General features: G+C 47.7%; 1 protein-coding gene across 1 annotated transcript in view; it reads right to left on the bottom strand.

Annotated features, from left to right (window-relative positions):
* The window catches only part of SLC14A2 (solute carrier family 14 member 2), a 65,630-nt gene that overhangs the window by 7,743 nt on the left and 42,971 nt on the right, over positions 1-14,916 (bottom strand). Inside the window, exons 10-17 of the mRNA XM_052660365.1 lie at positions 9,699-9,821; positions 7,615-7,697; positions 6,419-6,578; positions 5,560-5,749; positions 5,117-5,245; positions 4,063-4,255; positions 1,088-1,235; positions 326-460 (exon numbers count right to left, since the gene is read on the bottom strand). Of these exons, the coding sequence (XP_052516325.1) occupies positions 326-460; positions 1,088-1,235; positions 4,063-4,255; positions 5,117-5,245; positions 5,560-5,749; positions 6,419-6,578; positions 7,615-7,697; positions 9,699-9,821 (1,161 nt within the window). The remainder of the gene's footprint in view (positions 1-325; positions 461-1,087; positions 1,236-4,062; positions 4,256-5,116; positions 5,246-5,559; positions 5,750-6,418; positions 6,579-7,614; positions 7,698-9,698; positions 9,822-14,916) is intronic.

The following is a 14,916-nucleotide window of genomic DNA, read 5'->3' as shown; positions in this document are numbered from 1 at the left end:
ACTCTCCATATAAGGATTAATTTACACAAGAGTTGCTTCAATCACCAGCCTGGAAAGCAGCAATCACAGACAACAAATGAACAACCTCCGTCAAAAACTCTGTCTTTGTGTGCTGAACACTTTGCATTCAGTGAAAATAGTTTTAAATGTACTAATCACTAAAGGACTATTCAAAATAATTTAAAATAAAAATCCCTTTATCAAGCAAGCAAATCCTCCCATTTATCTTTGGAGGCTCAGCAAAAGTTTTGCAGGGTGGTTTCCCTGTGGGCATAGAGGCTGGTGTCATTTGAGGTGGATAGAGAACTCTGCTGGCGGTACCCACCGCAGGCGATGGCGAGGAGGTGCGTCTGCCAGGTGATGACGTAGAACATGCCTCCTATGGCGATGCAGGCCAGCGAGCTGTTGAAGCCACACAGTCCGAAGTAGATGGAGTCAAAGGGTGTCGCGAGAGTGAGAGCTGGGGCAGAAGACAGGCTGAGTGCTGTGTGGGGTTGAGTGGGCCCACTAGCCCTGAAGTTCCCCATTGTCTTCAATTCAGACAGTTATCAGTGCCCCCAAAGTATTTATGAAAAGGACTCCTGACTATTCAGTGGGAAAACATCTAAAGGAGACAAATGGCTTTAGAGTCACATGCATATCAGTGGTTCAGCTGGGATGGGTATGAGACTCTTTTGAGTAATGATCTGAAGTTTGATTGAGCAGTGCCAGAAGAAGGAGGATTAAGGTATCAACCTGAATGTTCTCCTGGAGAACAAGCTTCTTATCATGATTAGAGATAAGGCTTACAATATAAACACGCCTGGAACAAGCTCCTCCCAAGCTTTTAGTTTATCCAGAGGTGTAAGTGACCAGAGCTTTTCTCGAGGATGGGGTTTGCTCAGCGAAGCAGGAAGATGCAGCACCCAAAATGCTAAGACCAGGTGATGTGGAAGGAAGAGAGTTTACAGAAATAAGCAGGTGGAGCAAGAAGACACACGTCAGCATTTTCTTTGGAGCTGGCCCCAGGCACAACATTCTTGCAGCCCATTAATAAGGGGCCCATTCATAAGGCCCATTAATTAAGTTAATTAATAATGACACTAACCTGCTAACATCCCAATGGCGGATCCAATTGCAGCGTGCAAGCAAATAAGAGGCGATGATATGAACAAAGCTATGAGGAAAATGCCTCCAGTCCAGGGGTTATCGCAGCCGTACACTTGGCCGATTCCAACAGGGATGGCTCTCAAAAGCTGCAGGTCCAACAGGATCACATGCAGTTATGAAGGCAAAAGAGACAACTTGAACAGGAAAATATTTGGTGCCAAACCCTCCATACTAACATTTTGCAACAGTGTTCCAAGATATTTTCAAATAATTTCACTCTACAAGGAATACAAGATTTATTGTTTTAATCTTGAGTTATAAGAACAGTAAAGGGTTAAAATGTTGTTTTCTTTATTTAGAAGCATGAGTGTAAGGCACTAAACTCCCAGGCTCCTCTGTCCATGGAATTTTCCAGGCAAGAGTACTGGAGTGAGCTGCCGTTTCTTACACCAGGGGATCTTCCCAAACCTAAGGATCAAACCCATGTCTCTTGGGTCTCCTTCACTGGCAGGTATATTCTTTACTGCTGCACTACCTGGCAAGCCCTACAAGGCTGAAACTCTCCTTTAAAAGGCCTCCGAAATAAAGCAAAATTTCCTTTCCTACCAATGCTTGTCTCTTGAGAATTGGCTTTTGAGTGATGAGCAACTGGACTTGGGTTTAGAAAAAAATCAGGGTGTTGTTCATTAGAAAATTACTAGATGGCTAATCAGAGTTGGGATTGAAAAACTCTTGTAACATCTGTTTTTTTTTTTTTTTTTTTAAGCTAAAAACATGCCTAGAAGGCCAAATATTATATGGGAAGATGGTTCCTCGTGTTTTCAAGAACAGCATGTCTGGGCCATGGTCGTATTGGTGCGGTCGTCTGGATGAGCAGCTAGACCTGTATCCACAGAGGAGCCCCTGGGCAGGTGGTGCCCTGGCATGTGCAGGTTTTGGTGGTAAAGCCATCACGTGGTGGCTGATGGGGGAGGGCCCCGACGTGTCAAGCCTCCGTGTGTCTCAGTGAGTGTCTGTGAATGAGAAAAGATGTCCAGAGTCCAGTGCCTTGTGGGCACTTGCACACGTGCCCTGAAGTTTGGGAAAAGATCCTGGGCACATAAGCTTCCGCAGTGGCTGAGATTGGGTCTGTGTTTCGAAGCTTGGCCAGAGGGACTTGAGCTAGGAAAACGTGGGAGGGGCTCCGGGCCTGCTGGGGGGCACTGGGTTCATCCTCCCCTTGTTTATATTTCTTGGTGAAACAGGTCTTCCCATGTCCTCCGAGGCCTCCTCCTGGGGTGCTGAGGAGGGAGGTCTTGTGGCGGTAGGGCCCTCACCCCACATACAGACAGGATTGCAGCTGTCTAGCGGGCAACCCTCTGGGCTCAGTCCCCCCTTAACCTTGGACAGAGAACAGGACAGGACTCGGACATTGCTATGCAGGGGACAGCGGGCCAGGCAGAGTTCTGGACAGGGGCAGTGGCTGGGCTATCTGGTCCCCAGCCAGCCGCAGCCTCCAGCAGGCTCTCCCATCACCAAAGAGCAGGGGAGCTTGCAGAGGCTCAAAATCCTTCCCTCTCTCTAACATCGACCACTGCTTCCCCAAACTCGAGGCTCTAATGATGACTGTCAAAATGACAAGACATTCTCACCATCATCATAATACATTCAAAATTAGCCAGAAGAGCATTTCTCAAAGAATAATCACCAAGCATTGAATTTGTCTTTCCTGGAACTTTGGGGGTTCCAAAGTATTTGTACAATATTTTCCATTTAATTTTTTTCCCCACAAAATTCCTAGTTATCTTTTCTATGGAAACTGTGGTTTGGAGTTTGCAAAGTATCTCAAACTTTCCCTTTCTACCATCATCCCCCTTAGCCATGCCAGTTAGAGCTGTTTTGACTTGAAAAGATACTGATTGGGTGAATATTGTGAAAGGAAAGTGTGAGGGTCTGAACTGCCAACATGGCCCATTTCTCACCTTTGGCTCACGAAGGTACACACACACACACACACGAACATCAACAAGCATGGGGCTAACGTGAACATGTCTCTTCCTAGGTAATACGTCTTGGGCAAATGCAGGGCTCTCTCTTCCATGCCATCCTGCTGTCTCCATGAACTGTCAGAGAAACTTGGCACCATTATTTCTGACACAAAGTCCCTTCAACAAGCCCAGGTGGCTTTGTGGTTAGATGATAGACTGCTAATAACAAATTTCAGAGTGAGCGCTAGTCCGCAGAGTCATTTAGAGAGGACCTCAGAGAAAATGTGCCCAGTTTAAGAAAGAAGGCTGATGGGCACGTTTCTCCAGGCTGCCTTAAAGCTTTTAGTGTAGTCTTTTTTTTTTTTCCTCAATCTATCTTGGCAGACTTCCAGAGGCCAGCATTATATACAGAATGCTTACCAAAAGCTTAAAAAGCTCTGTTAGATGTTTCTTAGTAGAGGAACACCTGTGCTTTAAAGTCGGTGATGCCCCAGAGAGCAAGGGGAACCCGCTCCCCAGCCTGGAGCAGAGACTTCTCCAGCCAACAGACGGCAGTGTGGTATGCATGTCATCAATGATTCAAAGATATTGAATGAGAAGAAAAACACGACGTAGCTTGGATTGAACTGGAGTAAAGGATCAAAAAGGCTCAAAAACAAAACAATAAAAAAAGATAAAAGAACCCAAATCTAGAAGTCAGGAGGCTTCTTTTGACTTTACCCCTCACTCAATAGCTGCATGACCTCAGGCAGTCTCTTAACCCGGCCTTGGTCTCTCTCTCAGGCTCTGACAGGACAGAGTAGGGCCAGAAATGGCCCTTTTAGCTCTTAAAAAGAGAAAAGCAAAAGCTGGTGGCTAATGTGATGTTGTAGGTAGAGTGCCTTGCACTGAATAATTGGTAATAGGTATTAATATAACTGGATGTTTCTGACATGCAAATTAACTAAATGCCACTTTAACACTGAGTGCGGGTAGGCACTGCCTTTCCACCTTCCACAATACCTACCAAGGGCACTTGGATCTCTGACCAGGTGATGTTGGGCACAGAGGAGACCGGCTGCAGCAGCGTCGTGGGGAAGAAGAGGTTGTAGTGGCCCGTGGCCGCCAGGTACAGGGTCACGGCGATGTTGAAGGGCAGTGTGAAGACTGGGAGGTCCCACTTGCTGAAGATGGTGCCCAGGGCACTGGAGAGGATCGGGCTGACGGCAGAAGCACAGGAGATGCTGTTCATGATGCCCTCTGGCCCTGGCGCTAGACTGAGTGGGACAAGCGGGTTCCCTGAGCCTTCTTGGGGGAAAAACAGCTGGTTGGCTCCCTCTCCCAGCCTGACTGGCTCTGGGCAGCCCCGTTCCTGGGCCTCCTTCCTCCGCCCCACACAGCAACAGGGCGGGTGCCCAGACTCAGCTTCAGAAGCAGGTCTTTTGGGGAAAGTCCTAAGGCAAGGGAGTCACAGAACTTCCTTGAAGGGCCTTAGGGCTCCCTCTGGAAGGGTGAGCAGAGAGAACAGACCAGCGAAGGGGAAACCCATTCATGCATTCAACAAATGTTTGCGGAGGAGCTGAGGGCGATCCTGGCAGGAGTAACCTTTGGTTTCTGCAGGGGAGGGAGGAGCTGGGGTCTGGCCCCCTGAGGGCTCTGGGCAGTGCCTGGGCCTGCAGTCCACCCTGGGAGGTTGTCCTGGTTGGGGCATGGGGTCCGAGCACTGGGGAGGAGGGATGAGAAGTTTTCTGGAGAGTGACAGGACCCCATGGCTCTAAACCCTCTGTGGACCTCAGTTCCCTTCCCTGTGCTCTGGTTGGGTAGGGCCAGGGGCACTTTTAGATCTCAAAAAAGAAGAGTAAAGGAACATAGCTAATGAAACCCTTCACTGTCCCCTGGACAACATGCAGCACAGAGGTGCTATCGCTGTACAATGTCAGTAATTACTTTTAGACGGTATTTCTGATGTGATGATATTTCTAAGGAAATGCTGCTTTGAACTCCTGTTTAGATGGTCACAGAGTTAGGTAGAAAGGTAGGAAGCCCTTTATCTGCACCCACAGCCTCAGAAGCAAACTTACCAAGTCATGGACATCACGATGACCGGGAGTAGAAGCCACCAGAAGTAGTCACCTTTGTCTGAGAACACGGCCATCAGCAGCCCCACCAGCACCCCGTTATAGCCGTGAAGTCCAGCTGCAATGGCGGACCTAGGGGGGGAGGGCTACTGAAGGGGGGGGTCCCCTGCGGCCTAAAGCAGGGCATGGCCCCCCTGATTGTCCTCCTGAGCCAGGCTTTTCTCAGCTGGAGCCTCACCACACACACTTTCCGATCATCAACTCTTCACCGTCCCCTGGACAACTGCAGTTTTGTAACCAGGGGATGGTTGTTTTAGTTATGAGTGACCTTGTCTGAGGAGTTTCTGAGCCGTGAGCCAAGCAGTGAGGAAGGGAAGCTGGTGGAGGGTCCCCTCAGGGAGCTACCTCTGGTCTCATGCTGGGACCCTGGGTTTCCTGGGACTCACTTGTCCTGACTCAGGATGAGGGCTGTCATCGTGGACACTACGGTGCCCAGGCAGCCTGAGATGGCCCACCAGGGGTTCTGGATGAAGAGGCCGAGGACGATGAGGGTGCCGCTGAGGGGGTTGTTCACAAACATCACCTGGGACGTGCCCCGGAGCACCCAGTCGAGGAACTGGAACACCGGGGATTTGTCTGAAAATGGAATGGGTCAGGGAGTCAGTCAAGGCTCAGTTGTGCCAGGTGAGGCCCCAGCGGGTGAGAGGGTGAGAGAAGCTAGCATCCAAGGTGGGTTCAGCCCCCTGCTGTCACCTGCCACAGAGCAAGGTAAGGAAAGAACCCAAGAGAGCATCTGACTGCCCAGAAAACCCTTCACCCCATCTCGAGCTGGCTCGGGTCTGTAGGTTGTTGTTCAAGCAGTGGGTACCCTGCACAACCTGTGCCCCCAGGAGAATGGCCTGAATTTTCAGGAGGACAGATCCAGGCACCAAGCCCCTGGCCTGAGCTCTGGGAGACTGCTGATGGGAACCTGTCAGAAGGGTAGACGCAGCTCTCCCATAAGCCATTTCTAGGTGGGCGTTTTCCTAGAAAGCTGGCTCTAGAATTCCAGTACTAAAAAGTGACATTCTGAGGGGGTATTGGCAAGAGCATGACTGTTATGTTCAGAGGTGAGAGCTTGCACATCTACTGGTGTTGGCATTGACATGCTGCGAGTCCATATGCCTGTTCTAACAGGGAAACTCCTATCCATGGAAACAGGACTCCATTTCATCTACAGAGATCTGAGCAGCGTGTTTCCTAGAGGACGGCCAGAGGGGACATTTTCAGGGGTGGGAGCAGGGGCTGCTCTCGTGGAGCATTTACCTTTAAGGCCCTCTCCACACTCCTTCATCTCTCCGGTGATGTGACCCAGGGCTTTGCGGACCCTCTTCCCAATGGCAGCCAGGGAGCTCCGAATCCAGGAAGTCTTGGAGATGCCCGTTTCCACCTTTATCTCGGAGCTGTCCTCCATGGTCTCCAGAGGCTGTCCAGGGACAAGAGACGGGCAGGAAGCCCCACATTCTGAGCTTTTCACACAGGGGGCAAGCTAAGATTTGCATTTGATATTTAGTGAAATTGCTATTTAAGCATCTTTGTTTCTGTAGACTAGATTATCTTTTGTTTCGTTTGACACGTTACTTCATTTAATATAGGCAACAACCTTGTACTGTCGACATCTGTATCATTTACAGATTCAATTAACTGTGGATTAAAAATATTTGAAAAAAATTTCCATGAAGTTCCAAAAAGGAAAACTTGAATTTGCTGCACACTGGCAACTTTTTATTAATATGTATCATTTACATTATATTTACAGCTATTTATACAGCATTTTCATTGTATTAATATTAAGTATTATAAGTAATCTAGTGATGAATTAAAATGTATCAGAGGATGTGCATAGGTTATATGCAAATATTAATACTATGCCATTTTATGTAAAAGATTTGAACATCCACAGATTTTGGTACCCTTCAGGGATCTTGGAACCAATCCCCCATGACTGTAGTGTAATAAGACACTAGCTTTAGCCTCATTCTGTGGATGAGGTCTCAGGTGTGGATGGAGAGGTTAGGTTCTCACTTATAAAGGTCAAGATCAAATGATATAGTTTGGATTTACCCACAAATTTTTAGATTATTTTTTAAAAAAAATATTACTTCTAGTATACCACACTCTTTGCAGCACCTCCCCAAACTCCAATATGTCTAGGCTTTAAAATTTAACTATTCATAAAATTAAACAAGTAGAGATTCTGTTTTGAAAATTAGCACCAACTTATTTCCTAAATACTTGAATGCTGGATCCAGAAGGACAAACACAACATAATCCAATAAAAGAAGCAGCAGATTTTATAAAGTAAACTGAAAAATAGACATCTTTATCCACGATTATGTTTCTAGAAATATGAATTCAAGAAAAGTCATCCAGAAGATGTCTTTTCCGAGCCTGGTTTTTCTACTCTGCGGCAAGCACTGGGATGCGGGCGCCACCCCTGATTCAGGCCACTCTATACTCACCAGCAACTCGACTGTGGGCTTCCGGTATAGGCGGGGAGAAGGGACTTTGGGGTGCCTCTCCTGCTGCTCACCTTTACCAAACACTGGAGTCGGAAGGAGAGAGCACCATCAGTTAGGACCTCTACCCTGGCACTTTTGCAGCAAGTTTCCTGCCAGGCTTGAGTTGGAATGCTCAGCACTTCCTGGCCCACTGAGGATGCCCTGGGCTTGTCTCCTTGTACAGGAAGGCCCCCTCCTCTGCTACTGCAAACACCCACGGGCAAGCTCTTTGGAGGAAAAAAAATGCACATCTTGATGTAAACAGGACATTTTACAGGAATTTAGGGGATTCAGAGGCTCGGCTGACTTTTAGTAAAGAGGCTCTGATTTTACTCAACTCCTGTGTTTTGTAGGTAAGCAAACAGAGCTACTCGTGAGCCTTGAACCCAGGGTTCTTTCCCTACATGACACAAAGACTGGTATTTATAAGGTATTGTTGCTCATAAAGCATTAAGCTGCCTGAACCATCCAAGGTCTGTGTTCAAATTTTACTACAACTCTTCCCAGCTGGATGACCTAAGCTGTTTTGGTCTTTTTAGGATCATGTCTCAGAATTTTAGATATTTAAGCAGCAGTGGCTGGTTGGATTAAGACAAGGGATACCCATGTTGTTAACTCAAAACAGATTTTGGCATGTCCTTGTTATTCTAGAAAACTCATTGTGTTTTCATTATTATGAGATAATCTATTTGTAAAGATGAGGAATTTCAGATGTGTTTCGGTATCATGAAAGGCCTTTGGAAGTTTTGCTGTTGATACTCTGGTGTCCTCTTGTGGTCAAGTGTGAGAATGGCAGTCTGAGCTCTAGGTGCCGAGAATCTTTACGCGATTGGCCATTCAGTCCGCATTAATGAGATTTCAGGGCACTTAGACACTAGAAGAGATGCACCAATGGCCCTGTGACCTCTCGTTTGAAGGAGCAGGAACTGCAAATACCAGTGTGGTGGTTGGGAAGTTACACTACGTGGGAGAAACAAATTAAGGGAGTTTGAAAGGAAGAGCAGGAAGCAAAGAGGATACTCTAGCCTCTGAGGCCAGTGTGTGTGATATCCTGAGAGATTCTCTGCTTCTGTCTGAAACGCCAGCTCTCCAGCAGCTCCTACTAACCCTTCTCCCAGTCTCTGCAGTGCAGGGCTCTCTGCCAGGCCCTCCCTTACCGCAGCCCTCCAACACCATCCTAAGAAGATGTTTGTAGGGAGAGTGTTAACTTTTGGAAGCAAACTATGCTCTCTTCCTTGGGATGCCCTGGGGGCTCTGTCAAACTTCTGGCCCAAAGGGGTCCTCTCTGGGGGGCACAATTAGGCCTTCATGAGACTGCTCCCACCTTGCATCTGATTGAAGACCCTCCTATCCCTCGCTTGCCTCCTCCCTGTTTGCCCCAACCTGCCCCCCGCCCCCAGCATCCAGGTTTCTGGCTTCCCTGACTGTTTGCCTGCCCTCTGGACCTCCTCTTGGCCTTTGTGAGCCCCTCCCCTTACAGCTGTAGGAGAGAACTTTTTATCTCTAGCAGCGTGACCATCGTGACCACATTGTGGTTGTGATTTGCAGGGCTTTTTTGGTCACTTTATATGTGATGTTTTATTTAATTTTATTTTCTTATATTTTGGCTATACCTGCTGATGGCCTGCAGACCAGTTCTCCAACCATGGACTGAACCTAGGCCACTGCAGTGAAAGCACCAGATCCTAACCATCAGGCTATCAGGCAACTGCCTTACGGAGAGCTGTTCAAGCTTCTTCTGCCACCTCGGCTGCCTCCCAGATGAACTAGAGTAGCGTTTCTGGGCATGGGATGTGGGTGGTTCCAATGTGCCATCAAGTTTGCAACCCTCCTGGCCAAGACTGACAAAGCCTGTCTCAGTTCTGGTCTCCCCATCCTTGGCTGAGACTCTGAGACCCATGGCTGAAGTCAGAGGTTGGGGGATGACAAGGATGAACCTCACCCTCACGGATTTCCCCACTGCCTGTGACAGAGGTGCTGCCAGGGTTCCCATTTTAGAGGTGGAAAGGTCAAGGCCCCCTGGGAGCCATGGGGGGAGCACGCACCTTTGCTCCTTCTGTGGATGGACGACCACTCGATATGGAACACGTTCCTGGGCTTGGGGAGCACGGCCTCCGAGCCCTCATCCGCCTTGGGGCTCGTCGAGGGTGGCTCTGCCTCAGTGTTGCCTGGCCAGGGGCAAAACGAGACAGGTCAGTGTCCCACCCTAGTCCACCCCTAGAGGCAAGCAGAGAGTGCTGGGAAATTCATGCAGAGCAGGAGGAGCAGTGCAGTCTGAGCGGCAGTAGTGATTGCATTAGTGTCTACGGAAAAAGCCCTCTTTCCCACTCTTCCTGCTAAAACTTCCTCTTCCTTTCCTCACAGAAGCCACATCAGAGATACCTGGCAGTGTCAGGATACGGATAGGCCAGTCTGCCTTGTTCCCCCAGCAAGGCACTGCTCTAAGCCTCCTTCACTGGGCTTCAGACTGGTGTGAATCATGGACCTTAGGCCACTGCCCATTCCCTTCCTTCAGCCAGTGCCCTGGTCTCCATCTGCTGCAGAGAGAGTGTGTGTGGGGGAGGGTCCTCAGTGCTCCCTGCACATAAGAGGCACCTGAGTGCTTAAAATATGTCTGACTCCCATCCCAGACCAATTTTAAAAGTCAGAATTTTTAAGTCAATGGTGTTGCTTGGGGCTGGTGCACGGTGATGACCCAGAGAGATGTTATGGGGAGGGAGGTGGGACGGGGGTTCACGTTTGGGAACGCATGTACACCCGTGATGGATTCATGTCAATGTATGGCAAAACCAATGCAGTATTGTAAAGTAAAATAAAGTAAAAATAAAAATTTAAAAAAATTAAAAAAAAGAAAGAAAGAAAGAAAGAAAGAAAAAAAAAGAATGGTGTTTAAAAGATGACCCTAATGTGCAGTTGGAGCTGAGAACCTCTCATCTAGAGTCTTGCTACTCAAAGTGTGGTCCCCGGACCAGTGCCATCAGCCTTCTCTGGGAGCTTGTTAGAAATGCAGAACCTGAACTTCCACCCAGACTGATGAAATCAGAATCTACAGTCCAGCAAGATTCCCCGGGTGCTTTCTGGGCACATTGGTTTGCTCTGTGGGAGGTAAGAGTCCTGAGGCTGTGATCAGCTACCAGAAATCCACGGTGAAAATAGAGTAACTTATCACCTGGGCAGCGTTTCTCAAAGTGGGGTCTGAGAATTGACAGCATCAGATCACCTGATGGCTTGTTATGAAGCATGCCCCACGCTGATTAATTTGGGTACTTGGTGGTCCCCAAGGTATGCAGTTTTGGGACTTTCTGCTTGTGGTTCTAGTGAACTCTGGAGTTAGCTGATCAAATGGCTACCTGGAATACTGGAGAGCTCTTGCACTGTCTTTCCATTTGGATACTTTGGGGCATTGTTATCTCCGAAAGATGGAAAACTTAGGCTCTGGTGATTTCTGAATCACTCTACAGTGAGTCACATGGCCCTCAGCCCTCAGTTCTTTCCTCTGCATCTTTGCTGCACAGCGTCAGCTTTGTGGACTGGCTTCACAGACATCCAAGGGTGCTTGTTAGAAATGCAGACTCTCAGGTCCCATCTCAGACCCACTGAACAGGAATAAGTTTGTTTTTTTAAACAAGATCTCCAACTGACTTGCGTGCAAATGAAAGTTTGAGAAAACTGGTCTAGATCACATTGCTCATGTAGAAAGAGCTTCAGCAAAGCTGAGAATATAGCACCAGAGCATGGGGCACATGTATGAGCAAGGAAAGGGGTTTGTCTATAGTTTCAGACTGAAAGTTCAAACATGAAACTTCAAACACGCCCCTCCCCTCTAGGCTCGGGATGGGAAAAATCTATTTCACTCAGCATCCTGCCTGTGGGTCACCATGGAGCCTTAACTCCAGAGGCTGGAGAAGCTCTGGTACATCATACAGAAGTGAATAAGGCACCTCTGCAGGTAGGTGCTGTGTAGGAGGGTGGGGACCCAGAGGGTATCATTGCATCATCTGACAAAGCAGGGCATTCTTCCATAGCCAGTCTACAGGGCACATCTGCCAGGCTGGAAGGGCACCTCTGCCCGCCCAATGCTTTTCATCCCTCATATGCCAAGTGTCAGCCACCCTAGTCACCCTCTGCATAGAGAAATATATTGACCTTATTTAGCATCAGAGACTCAGAATTGCATGGATCTTCAAAATCACAGTCTACTTCCCAAGTCCAGAGAAATTGCATTACTGCCCCCCGACCCCTCCCAGATCATGTAATTAATTATGGCGTAGCCGGGAGTTGCACCCAGGTTTCCTGGCTCCCAGTTTGCTGATCGACAGAAAAACTGTCCCCCCTTTCCTGCCCTGGCCCTTTGCTTTCAGTTCTTATCAATAGACTGCGCTGCCTGCTCAGAATCCAGGAAAGTAGGTCAGGGTCCATATTACCATGCATTCCTAGAACTGATCTTCCAGCCACAAAAACAAAAACAGAGAGTATCTTTTTTTTCCTTGAACCCATGTTCTGTTCTTATTTGGGTGATTGGGGAGATGGCTCCAAATGTGGTCTGATATAGTGTTGCTTCTGGTCTCCTGTGGGCAGGACGGGAGTGCAGGCACAGACTTACCCCCCGGGGAGGGGGACCGCTCTTCCAGATGTGCTGGCCAAGAGATGAGGATGGCAGGTGGGAACAAATGCCACGAGGAAGACTGGAGATAAAATAACAAATTTCCCGAGGCTGTGGAAATACTTAAAGCTGAGGTGATAGCAATTTACCACTACCTTTGGGACAGATTCTCAGGACTTTCATAACAGATAAAGGCAATTTCAAGGATATCATGAACACATCTATCAAATGCTCTAGAAAGAAATGTTCCATTGGTGTGGTGGGGAAAAAAGAAAACAATGAGAGTGCTGGCCAGGAGCCAGCATCACTCATTTCTGCGCTGCACTTTGCAAGTCATAAGATTTCATTGACAGTTTCCCCCACTGCAAGCATGGCGGTACTCAGAAGGAGATCTACAGACCCTATAGGACTGGCCTTGCAAACCCAGCTTAAACAGAATGATGACAGGTACTTTGGAGGGTACCTGCTTTTTCATTCTCATGTTGTTACAAAGATGAAACTAATGCTTACAAAATGCTGGGGAGAATTACTTTGCAATGCTGACATCAGGGAGCCGGCTCCTCGGGGAGGCCATGTCCCTGGAATAGCTTGTGCTCTGGGCAGAGTGGGCCCTCATGTCAGGCCAGGGCTGGCAGCTTACACATACCAGCACCCCCTCCTACCTCGTGTTCCTGTCTGTCACCCTCACAGGATCCTTGACAGCCCATTTTTTCCCCTTACAGTGGTTTTTCTTGGCACCTCCAGCACCCAGCATGATCCTGGCATATTGTAGGCACTCAGAAGTATTTGTTGACTATGTTAATGAGGGATAATTACCCTAGATATTTTAATTTCTGACTGGTATAAAGAACCACCATTGGCTGGGTATGAACCACCATTTCAGGGTATGAACTATAAAAGAAATAATATATCTCACTGTAGATGTTAAATGCTTGGTAAATATTGAAAGTGAGAGTCTTACACAGGTTCACGATGGTGATGGCTGAGCTGTGTAGGGATTCGGAAATTGATGGGCAAGAGCTGACTGTTTCCAGCACTGCCTGGAGAGAAGAAAGGGAGTTTATAGATGTGATTGAGTGATGGGCCGCCTGTGACCAACCAATCAGAGGCCCAGAAATCGTTCATGAGTGGATGGAAGAAAACAGTCAGTGAGAGAGAATGAAACAGGCCTCTGAAGACCGAGATTTTGCTCCATGTGATTTGTTTTGGTTAGCAAGAGGTTATACCCTGTGGCTGAAAACCGCCAAGCTGCTTGGAAGGTGGGGGCCTGGGTGTTCTAAAGCCCAAGAACAAAATTTTTTCAACGATGACTCACTTTGTGGGTTTATTTCGGCTTTCCCTCTAACATCATGGCACACAAAAAATAGTACTGTGTGGCATAGTGCAGCAAACAGATGGTGATGCTTACGGCCTGATCCTGGGGACTCAGGCCATGCCAGGCCCCCTCTGTTTTCTTCAAGTACCAAGGGCTTTGCTCTCTTGCTCCAACTACACATGTTCTGGGAAGCTCTGTCCTCAAGAATCTGCAGGCAAACCTTAGCAGCTGAGTAACTCCTCGGCATGCCTACCTGGCATAGGGACTGCTGTTACCTTCTTCTCTAACCAGACTTTTAAGTGTCCCAGTGCAGGTAGCATCATACTGGGGTTGTCCAATTCAGGGGCACAGTCCCTGCCCTCAAGGATTGCCAGCATCTTGTATCTTTAGAGGCAAGAGTCCAATGATGCTACCCTCTCATTGATTCAGAGAAGGAAAGAACAGTCATGAGCCACAGTGATTTGCTTAAAAGCCGCCCCCCCCCCACTTCTTTTTTTTCTGAAGAGTAGTATCCATAGTATCTACGCGTCTGCTGATTGCTAACACACAGAAAATGCCATCTGTTCGAATATCAGGGGTAAAAGTCATTTTACAGAAGACCCCACCTGTCAGATACAGTTTTGAAGCTTACTAAAGTTCCTTTGAGGGGGAAAAAAAACAAACCCAAATCGTATATGACATCTTTCAGAAGAGGAAAAATGATCTAGTCTATTTTACTAATAATCAACCTTTACTCAAACAAGTCTCTACCTGTACACTGTCTACAAGCTGTCTTTCTCAGATTTTGAACAGGTTTTCCTGCCTCCTGGAGGTGGGCCAATGCTGTCCATCTATCACTAGCAATGCCCAACATATAGAGAATCTGGAACCTACTGTCAAGACCCTTTTGTCATCACTCCACAGATCCCTACGTCTCTTATTTCTCCAGCTTACTGTGGCAGAGACTCCCACATCATGAGGCGACTACACCAGAAGGATATTTTTTGAAGTGACAATTGTATATAATTTGATTTTTTCCTACATCCAGTCCTATAGGATAACACTGGCCACAATTTGGGCACACGTTTCCCCATGCAGAAGTTGAGCTTTGCGCTGTGATGTGCAATTTTCCAGGCTACCGTGTGTGTATGTGTGATGCAGACATCTGTGGGTGGTAAATGAGGTGTTATCTTTTTCTGTGAAGTTGTGTTTAGTTGACATTTTCAAAGATCATTCTATTAACTATCAGAGGCATTGAACGTTAACTGGAAAAGGCTTTTCAGCGTATCCAGTCCAGCCTTCTGATCCAGCCCTTCCTCTAGTAGCCACCTCCTCATAGAGGTGTAGAGGAAGGCTTAGAGGAACG

This window comes from Budorcas taxicolor, chromosome 22 (assembly GCF_023091745.1).
Source record: "Budorcas taxicolor isolate Tak-1 chromosome 22, Takin1.1, whole genome shotgun sequence".
NCBI classification, from domain to species: Eukaryota; Metazoa; Chordata; class Mammalia; order Artiodactyla; family Bovidae; genus Budorcas; species Budorcas taxicolor.
The sequence above is the reverse complement of the archived record's forward strand: the minus strand, read 5'-3'. Positions and strand labels throughout refer to the sequence as shown.